The sequence below is a fragment of the Lepidochelys kempii genome, chromosome 1 (assembly GCF_965140285.1).
Source record: "Lepidochelys kempii isolate rLepKem1 chromosome 1, rLepKem1.hap1, whole genome shotgun sequence".
NCBI lineage: Eukaryota > Metazoa > Chordata > Testudines > Cheloniidae > Lepidochelys > Lepidochelys kempii.
In genome coordinates this window covers 3217364-3228226 of record NC_136380.1, presented here as the reverse complement: position 1 = coordinate 3228226, position 10863 = coordinate 3217364, and the positions used below count along the sequence as shown (strand labels likewise).

The 10863-nt window shown below is 46.4% G+C and overlaps 1 protein-coding gene across 1 annotated transcript; it reads right to left on the bottom strand.

Annotated features, from left to right (window-relative positions):
- Positions 1 to 1761: 1761 nt before the first annotated feature.
- Positions 1762 to 2761, bottom strand: LOC140914316 (olfactory receptor 52R1). The gene is given in 2 exon segments (XM_073351870.2): positions 1762 to 2067; positions 2069 to 2761. Coding segments are annotated over 2 exon segments (999 nt in total).
- Positions 2762 to 10863: the final 8102 nt, after the last annotated feature.

Genomic DNA, 10863 nt, shown 5'->3' with positions numbered 1-10863 from the left:
TCCTGCAGGGTCAGGTGGCAGAGGAGCCGGGGTTTGAGAAAGGCAGCGGTGCCTAAGTTCAGTATTTACCTGAGTGCCTTTGTGGATCAAGCCCTGGACGCTTTTCTGGAAGATGCTTTAATCAAACACAAGTTGAGGTTGTTCAAAGCCAAAGGGACTGGCTGGCTATGGTTTGAGGAATGTTTGAGGATGTCCACCTCTCACTTTTAAAGAATTTTTTCCTCCTTTATATGTACAAGGACAAGGCTCTCTGCAGCAAAACACGTTTTAATAAGCTCCTGCCATCCTCCAGTGGCTCTCCTGCCCCAGCTGTTTGCTCTGCTAGAACCTGGGCAACATCCCTTCCTTAGGTGGCTAGCAACTGTAGCACCATCATTGGACGAGAACAGGGTGTGAGGCTGTGTGATTGAATAAAGAACATTTTTATCATTGTTGCTGCCACGGTTACACAACTGCAACAAATCTTGTGCAAAGTATGTCCTGTCAGATGTCAATGGGAAAGTTATGATTTGCTCGGTATGATTTTCCTGTTTATGTGCATGTATCACCTTTGTGTCTCAAGTTATGGTTATTGGTGATGTTCTGGTACCAGAGGAGCAATGCCAGTTCAATGCCAGAGCAATGGTGCTGGGGGGTCAGGACTCACAGTTCTTATTCTCAGCTATGCCACAAACTCATTGGGTGGCCTTGGGTAAATCACTTTACCTGTGTGTGTCTCAGTCGGTCCATGACATGGGGAGAATGCTGCCCAGCAGTCGAGCTAAAGATCCTTGATATGTAGTGATCTAAAGCATTATGCAGAGCATATGGTGGACACAGCTTCACAGTTCAGCTTCAGCCCCTGGGCAATGGATGCCCTGTAGTTCCAGATAAGGTGCTCTGTATGTCTGTAAATACCTGGCTCATGGCAGGTGTGCCATTTATTTCCCTCCCTCTGAGCTACCTCGGCCACCCTGGCCCCAGCCCAGCATCCCGCCTTCCCAGCTAAAAAAGGGCTTCTCCTTCTGCCTCTCTCCACTGTTGCTTCAAAGCTGTCCACCTAGCTTCAAAGCTGATCCCTTGCCCTGTCCGCAAGGCCTGGCTCAGGGAAAACAGCTCCCAGCCCATCCCCATTGCAGGAGGAACAAAAGGGAGCCAGAAGCTAAAGAAATAAGTCATACAATGGTCTATACCCTCAGAATTTTGTATATGAGCTGTAGGGCCCACAACCTGTATGATGCATAATCTCACCCTGGCTTCCCTCTCTGCTCCTAAGTGGTGTGTCGGCCAGACACTGTGTCCTCACTGTACTCACTGCAGGCTCTTTCTAAGGCTGCAGCAGCTCCAGTCCCACCCCCGGATCCTATGGAGCCCTGCTGGGGTGGTGGGAGAGAGAGGTGATTTGACGAGTGATGGTGGAAGGCAAGGAGAGGAGTGAGGAAGAGCGGTGGGACCCTAGGGGGGTAAAGCACAGAAATGGCTGGAGCCTTGAGGTGAGATGTGGAGCAGGGACTGGGCATTGAAGGAAGTAACTGGGCAGAGGGCAAAGCCTCAGGGGTAAATTTAACAGAAATTATAAAGGTGGAATCCCGATAAGTTAAGGAGTTGAACACAGAACGATTCCCACGTTTGTCATGCTGACTCAGCACAGTAAGGCCAGGAAAGGATTTAATGTCTTTTTGACTGTCTAAGAAGGGACTCGGGGAAGAGGGCCCAGCACCATGTTACCAGCCAGCTCCATAAAGACCTTTTTCTGAGATCCAGAGCACCAGCAGAAAACTTTTAAATTCCTTTATGAGTAAAAAGATGGAGCAGCCTGTCCCAAATCTCTTGGGTCCTCACCCCGTAGATGATGGGGTTCAGCATGGGGGGCACCAGGAGGTACACATTGGCCATGAGAATATGGAAATGAAGGGGCACATTATGCCCAAACCGGTGTGTGAGTAAGGAGAAGAGAACCGGGATGTAAAAGGTTAAAATGACACCGAGGTGGGAGCTGCAGGTCCCAAAAGTCTTGATCCGGATGTACTTTGTGGGGAGGCTGAAGATGGCCCTGAGGATCTGGATATAGGACATTGTGATAAAAAAACACATCCACACCGGTCACAAAAAATAACACAAAGAGGCCGTAGTAACTGCTGATGCGGATGTCTGCGCAGGCCAGTTTCACCAAGGCTATGTGCTCACAGTACGAGTGGGGGATGATGTTGGTTCTGCAATATGGCCACTGCCTCGCCAGGAGGAGAAAGGGCAGTACAAGCATGCCTCCACGCAGCACCACGGCCAGGCCGATCTTTGCCACCACAGAGTTTCTCAGGATGGTGAAATGTCTCAGGGGATGACAGATGGCCACGTAGCGATCAAAAGCCATGGCCACAAAGATCCCAGACTCCATCACTGAGAAGCAGTGAATGAAATACAGCTGGGTGAGGCAGGCACTGAAATTGATCTCCCTGGAATTCAACCAGAAGATGCTCAGCATTTTGGGCAGGATGGACGTAGACAAGACCAGGTCGGTGACAGCCAGCATGCAGAGGAAATAGTACATGGGCCCATGGAGGCTCGTCTCCCTCTTCACTATTAGCAGGATTGTGAAGTTTCCCAAGATAGCTATGGTGTACATGGTGCAAAAAGGGATGGAGATCAAGGCATGGGCTGCCTCCAGGCCAGGAATGCCCAGCAGAATGAAGGTGGAGGGGTTGGTGAAGTGAGTTGTGTTGGAAACTGACATGGAGTAGGGGAGAAGGTGTCCAACTCTGAGGCAGAATGGCGTCTCCTGCATATATTGTACATCCACTGGACTTTCTGTATGTGCCCAGGGTCTCGGGTGATGGTCGCAGTAAATATTCCTGGATTGAGAGACAAAGACGGGGGTGTGTGATAGAGGAGGGGAAAATAAAAAGATAAAGGTGATTACATTCAAATGGTCAAACAGAGAACTATTCCCTAACAGTAATATCTGTAGACACTTAGTGTTTCACAAGAGCTAGTTCCTCAAAGCTGAGGCAAAATGTCAGAAAAACTTATTGGGAGGAAAAAAATAGACAGAAATTTGGGAAGTGAAAATTGAAATTCTATAAGAAGCATTTATTAGATAGCTAGAAAGTCACAATTCCATAGTCAAAGAAGTGGACGGCTTTGGACAAACACGTGTTTCAGTGTCAAAGCGAAAACATTTTTAAGTAGGGCAGGGCGGGAGGGAGAAGAGCAATATATAACTCATGAAAAAAAAAAGGTAAATAAATAGCAAATAATACAAAATTGAAGTTGTGAAAATTGATCATGGACATTAAAGACATGAGGGAAAAATCCATGTGTGGCAGGTCTCAGGATCACAAAGGAGGTTGTTCAGTATATTAAGAACAAAAGAAATCCTCGAAAAGGTTTAGGCCAATTCCTAGAGGGAGAAAGTAAACATGTTAATTTTGCAAAAAACGTAGATTTCTTCAGTAAATATATTTGTTCTACATTTGGAAAGAAGCAGTATGAGGGACTCATATCACATGAGGTGAGAAAATACTTTCCAGTCCATTAGCAGTCAAGGAGGGAGCATAAGAGCATCTATAGTAGAACCTTAGAGATACGAACACCAGGGTTACGAACTGACCGATCCATCACAAATCTCATTCGGAACCAGAAATAAATGATCAGGCAGCAGCAGAGTAAAAAAAGAGAGACAAATACAGGGCAGTTCTGTGTTAAACATCAAAAAGAAAGGGAAAGTTTTAAAAAAAGATTTGACAAGATTAGGAAGCAATGGAAAAGCTGGTCTGGGATTGGTTAAAATAGTCTCAGAATGTAATTAATGCCAAAAAACAACAGAGTTGATTAACACGTTTATCCCTTAATAAGAGTAGCGGTTTGGTTGATCAAAGGGGCCACTCAATTGCATAAAGTTTGCTTTCTCTAAAGCATTTGATTTACTGGGCGACAACATTCAGATAAAAAAATGAACAGTATAATATCAGTAGAGCGTATGTAAAATGGACTAAAAACTGCCTAACTGACAGATCTCGGAAAGCTGTTGTCAAAGGGCCATGGTCAGTGGAGGGGCAGGGGGCGTTTCTAATGAGGTTGTGCAGAGATCATTTCTAGGCCCGATGCTATTCAATATTTTCATCAATTACCTGGAAGCAAATAGGAAATCATTGCAGATCAAATTTGTGGACAACCCAAAGATTGGCAGAGTGGTTACAATGAGGTGGCCAGGGCAGGCATATGGGTTGATCTGGAGCCTTTGGTGAGCTGGGTTCATGCATATAAAATGTTTTAATACAGTCAAATGCAAAGTTATCCTCTCCGATCAGGGTACGCAGGCCGACCCACAGACTAAGGCATTGTATTATGGAACGCAGGGCTTCTGAAAGGAATTTAGGGGTCATTGTGGACACCCAGCTCACCGTGAGGTGCTAGTGTGATGCCAGGCAGGAAGATAGATGGGTTGTGGCTCTATCCCTTCTGGCTGACACAAGCCTCAAAGGCCAGAGGACCCAGTGAGGGGTTGGGCGGGCACTGGTGTTGTGGGGGAATTGGGAGTGTACAGGCACTGTAAATAAAGAAACACGGATGAAGCACCTGCAAGAAGGTTCTGAGACCCTTTCTTTTGCCTGTTCAAGCACAGGGCGCAGGGACAAGGGGGAAGAAACCTGGGTTGCCCTGTGACAGGAAGCCATAAAAAAGGATGGAGAAAAATTATTCTCTTTTTCCACTGAAAGGAGGACAAGAGTCAATGGGTTCAGTTACAGCATAGCAGATTTCAATGAAATCTCCGGAAAAACTTCCTAACAGGAAGAACAGGAGGAAAATGGAACGGATGACTCAGGAAGCTGTGGAAGGTGCTTCGCTAGAGCTTTTCCAAAGGAGGCTGGATGCCCATCTGTCTCGAATGGTTTATACAGAACACATCTTTCATCTTTGCAGGGGTTTAAACTACCTGAGCCTTGAGGTATCTTCTAACCCTTTGGCTCTATGATTCAATGATGGAAAATTCTATCACAGAGCAGGCCTCAGTTAAACACAAGCCATGGGGCTCAATACAGGGGTAACTAGCTGAAATTTAATGGCCTGTGTTGTACAGGAGGTTGGATGGGATAATTGAATAGTCCCTTCTGGCCTTAAACCCTATGAATCCATCGATAAAGGAAGTAGATCAGGGATTTATATTTGCTATGTCTCATAAAGCACAGACAAGGGAACACTGAATTACATTCAAAAGTCTGAACTATAAAACTGATAAGAAAATTGTTTACATAATACATATTTGCCCAGTGGAACTCCTTGCCATAGACATTATTGGAGCAAAGAGCTTAGTTGAATGGGATTCAAAAATGGATTGGCCCTTATAGGTAACTCTGATGGCCCCACCGTAAGTTAAGGTTGTCTGGCACCTTAACGAAGAAGACTTCATTTTCAGTTGCTTACAAGTTTGCCAAACTTTCACCATTTGGTCTGAAATTTCCCTCAATGGGTGTCTGCTTCCAGCTGATTTTTTTTTTTTAAAGTTTCCGACCTAACCATTCAGCTGACTACTCAAATGAAGCTAGGAGAGACGATGTCTTGCCCACGTTGAAAAATTCTTTTACTTTGTCTAGTGAGGAGCCCTAGTACCTCCATACTTTTCAGCACATAAAAGTCAGGTAACCGTCATCTGTTAACTACCAGAGCCCTGAAATCCAAGGGGAGGAGGTGACAGGGTCAGTGCATTAACACACAGTTGGCTCCTGAGATCTTTCCTCTCCTCTTACTCAAAGGGGAGTTTTGCTTCAGTGGGGCCTGAGCAAAAATACAGGCCAGAGCCTTAGAACTTGGCCTTGTAGTGTACATCTACTAATGCCTGTGATCCTGAAGGATACTCTGTGCCCACCGAAATACAGCCACCTCTGGAATAGAGGACATCAGCCAGCCTGGAGGCAGAGAAACAGCTGTGAGGGACACTTTGACCCATGAGAGTGGAGCAAACTCATCAGCTCTGGCAAGGGACCTGGGATATTTAATGGCTGTGCAGAGGGGAAAGGACCCCAGACTTACTGTCTATCGCACCATGCATACCTGGGTTTGTTGAGAGGTGAGCTCTTCAGGAAGAGATGGATGCTGAGACAGAAGTGTCTTCCCTGGGAATCCCACTCAGGTAGCCGTGTCCCACACCTCACTCACTCCAGTATCTGCAGGAGCATCCCACGCCAAGAGCCGAATTGGCAGTGTGCACTGTTTATAATAGAGCTCTGTGCCATTCCTTGGGAGTTCGCTCAGCCTCTAGTGGAGAAGCAAGCAAACAGGCATGAGACCAGAGAGATTCAAGCCAATCTCTCTCTTTCCATGTCTCTGCTTCTGTGCTCTTTATCCATCTTTAGCAGTAAACAGTAATTGAGGGACCTTCCCAAAGGGACATGAGAACTCTTAGACTCTGTGCTGAGTCAGAGAGGAATTGCCTGCTCTGTGTATTTGTGTATATTTAAAAATTCTAGTTCTTTAGTAGGGATAATGCCTAGGTCTCCAGAGGATCTGAAAGCCTGTAAATACACAGGACGTATGGGTAGGTAATAGAAAAACAGATCTGGAGAAAGATGACTTACGGGAGACACTAGCAGTTTTTTTCAGGTACATGGGGCTGTCGCAAAGTAATCAGGGATATGTAATTCTCGTCATTAACTATCGCCATACTATGCAGCACCTTTCACTGAAGGATCTTCAAAATACCTAGAAAATGAAAGTCACTATGATCATGTCCCCATTATACAGATAGGTAAACTGGGGTAAAGGGAGATGTGACTTGGCCAAGGTCACACAGAGAACAACAGATGGAATCCAGGATCCTGACTTCCTTGCCATGACCAGGGTTTCTCCATCAGTAACTGAGCTCATGAAAAGAAGGAAATGAACTCACGCTCTAGCTTGGCCTGTTCTTTGGGCAGAAGTTACGGATTTCCCTCGGGATGCAACTTGAAACTGGGGTACCACCGAATCCTCTGGCATACTAATCTGGGCTCCTTCTCTTGCTGTAGGTCTCTGACAAGTGGCAAGCCTCACCAGGCCTTGCATTTACACAAACAGGGATACACCAGCTGCACTTATAGGAATGCTTTCACCACTCATGAACCAACAATAGAGAGACTCCAGACAATTCCTCCCATCTCCCCAGCCTAGCACCCCAGAGCTTTCTCATCTTGCCCTGGTCTGAAGCTTGAACCATGTAATTTTATTACCTAGTCTGCCCCTCCCTCAATGAGCGAAGGACAATGAATAAGCCCATATTCCTGAGCCTATGCTATTTTGCATTTCACACATTCAAGTGTTGCAAACATTGTAGTGATCTACAGGCATTCTTGCAAAGTTCAGTATACCATTTAACACTTTGTAGATCAGCCTATTGATATCAAAAGTCAGCAAATGTGCCTTCTCTGGGTCGCTAGGAAACCTCTCTTTGTATCTGTCATAAATATAAAGGGAAGGGTAACCACCTTTCTGTATACAGTGCTATAAAATCCCTCCTGGCCAGAGGCAACATCCTGTTACCTGGAAAGGGTTAAGAAGCTCAGCTAACCTGGCTGGATCAACCCAAAGGACGAATAAGGGGGCAAGATACTTTCAAATCTTAGGGGCGGAGAAGGATTGAGATGGGGGGGGCTTCAATTTCCCCTTCCACATAGCAGACCATTTTTATTATGGTTTCCATACTGTGAGAAGATTTGAGCCTGTTTACATGTGCTAGCTGAGAAGCAGTATCCCCATAAAGTTTCTTGTTTACTACTCCTACCATGTCCAAATGCTTTCCCCCCTTATCATGCACGTTATACCTTTTCATAGATGTTACCACCAGTATCAAATTCTTTGTTATAAGGTTTATTGTTAGCAACACACTTTGCATCATGAGATTGAACACTAACACAAAATCTTTTTGTCAGAGGTACACTTTTCGGAGACTTCTTATTTTGTCACACCTTCTGCTTCAACAGTTTGTTTCTTCAAAATCCACTGTGACTTTCAACTCCTCTCTGAACCTTGACATGTGTTTAGTAAGTTGTTTTCCTTTCCCCTCAGTGTCCCTGTCAGAAGGGTTCTCTAATTTCTGAGTGAACAAACCCAAACACACTTGCTCCACTCCTTCAATGGATGGTTATAAACTGTTCAGGAAGGACAGGCAGGGCAGAAAAGGTGGGGGAGTAGCACTGTATGTAAGGGAGCAGTATGACTGCTCAGAGCTCCGGTACGAAACTGCAGAAAAACCTGAGTGTCTCTGGATTAAGTTTAGAAGTGTGTGCAACAAGAGTGATGTAGTGGTGGGAGTCTGCTATAGACCACCGGACCAGGGGGATGAGGTGGATGAGGCTTTCTTCCGGCAGCTCACGGAAGCTACTAGATCGCATGCCCTGATTCTCATGGGTGACTTTAATTTTCCTGATATCTGCTGGGAGAGCAATACAGCGGTGCATAGACAATCCAGGAAGTTTTTGGAAAGCGTAGGGGACAATTTCCTGGCGCAAGTGCTAGAGGAGCCAACTAGGGGGGTGCTTTTCTTGACCTGCTGCTCACAAACCGGGTAGAATTAGTGGGGGAAGCAAAAGTGGATGGGAATCTGGGAGGCAGTGACCATGAGTTGGTTGAGTTCAGGATCCTGACGCAGGGAACAAAGGTAAGCAGCAGGATACGGACCCTGGACTTCAGGAAAGCAGACTTCGACTCCCTCAGGGAACGGATGGCCAGGATCCCCTGGGGGACTAACTTGAAGGGGAAAGGAGTCCAGGAGAGCTGGCTGTATTTCAAGGAATCCCTATTGAGGTTACAGGGACAAACCATCCCGATGAGTCGAAAGAATAGTAAATATGGCAGGCGACCAACTTGGCTTAATGGTGAAATCCTAGCGGATCTTAAACATAAAAAAGAAGCTTACAAGAAGTGGAAGGTTGGACATATGACCAGGGAAGAGTATAAAAATATTGCTCGGGCATGTAGGAATGATATCAGGAGGGCCAAATCGCACCTGGAGCTGCAGCTAGCCAGAGATGTCAAGAGTAACAAGAAGGGTTTCTTCAGGTATGTTGGCAACAAGAAGAAAGCCAAGGAATGTGTGGGCCCCTTACTGAATGAGGGAGGCAACCTAGTGACAGAGGATGTGGAAAAAGTTAATGTACTCAATGCTTTTTTTGCCTCTGTTTTCACTAACAAGGTCAGCTCCCAGACTGCTGCGCTGGGCATCACAAAATGCGGAAGAGATGGCCAGCCCTCTGTGGAGATAGAGGCGGTTAGGGACTATTTAGAAAAGCTGGACGTGCACAAGTCCATGGGGCCGGACGAGTTGCATCCGAGAGTGCTGAAGGAATTGGCGGCTGTGATTGCAGAGCCACTGGCCATTATCTTTGAAAACTCGTGGCGAACCGGGGAAGTCCCGGATGACTGGAAAAAGGCTAATGTAGTGCCAATCTTTAAAAAAGGGAAGAAGGAAGATCCTGGGAACTACAGGCCAGTCAGCCTCACCTCAGTCCCTGGAAAAATCATGGAGCAGGTCCTCAAAGAATCAATCCTGAAGCACTTGCATGAGAGGAAAGTGATCAGGAACAGCCAGCATGGATTCACCAAGGGAAGGTCATGCCTGACTAATCTAATCGCCTTTTATGATGAGAATACTGGTTCTGTGGATGAAGGGAAAGCAGTGGATGTATTGTTTCTTGACTTTAGCAAAGCTTTTGACACGGTCTCCCATAGTATTCTTGTCAGCAAGTTAAGGAAGTATGGGCTGGATGAATGCACCATAAGGTGGGTAGAAAGCTGGCTAAATTGTCGGGCTCAACGGGTAGTGATCAATGGCTCCATGTCTAGTTGGCAGCCGGTATCAAGTGGAGTGCCCCAGGGGTCGGTCCTGGGGCCGGTTTTATTCAATATCTTCATAAATGATCTGGAGGATGGTGTGGATTGCACTCTCAGCAAATTTGCGGATGATACTAAACTGGGAGGAGTGGTAGATACGCTGGAGGGGAGGGATAGGATACAGAAGGACCTAGACCAATTGGAAGATTGGGCCAAAAGGAATCTGATGAGGTTCAATAAGGATAAGTGCAGGGTCCTGCACTTAGGACGGAAGAACCCAATGCACAGCTACAGACTAGGGACCGAATGGCTAGGCAGCAGTTCTGCAGAAAAGGACCTAGGGGTGACAGTGGACGAGAAGCTGGATATGAGTCAGCAGTGTGCCCTTGTTGCCAAGAAGGCCAATGGCATTTTGGGATGTATAAGTAGGGGCATAGCGAGCAGATCGAGGGACGTGATCGTTCCCCTCTATTCGACATTGGTGAGGCCTCATCTGGAGTACTGTGTCCAGTTTTGGGCCCCACACTTCAAGAAGGATGTGGATAAATTGGAGAGAGTCCAGCGAAGGGCAACAAAAATGATTAGGGGACTGGAACACATGAGTTATGAGGAGAGGCTGAGGGAGCTGGGATTGTTTAGCCTGCAGAAGAGAAGAATGAGGGGGGATTTGATAGCTGCTTTCAACTACCTGAAAGGGGGTTCCAAAGAGGATGGCTCTAGACTGTTCTCAATGGTAGCAGATGACAGAACGAGGAGTAATGGTCTCAAGTTGCAGTGGGGGAGGTTTAGATTGGATATTAGGAAAAACTTTTTCACTAAGAGGGTGGTGAAACACTGGAATGCGTTACCTAGGGAGGTGGTAGAATCTCCTTCCTTAGAGGTTTTTAAGGTCAGGCTTGACAAAGCCCTGGCTGGGATGATTTAACTGGGAATTGGTCCTGCTTTGAGCAGGGGGTTGGACTAGATGACCTTCTGGGGTCCCTTCCAACCCTGAGATTCTATGATTCTATGATTCTATGATTCTCTGAGGTCCCACCCATCTCACTCCATCTGACCTCCCTCAGTCACTAGGTCTCCCCCTCC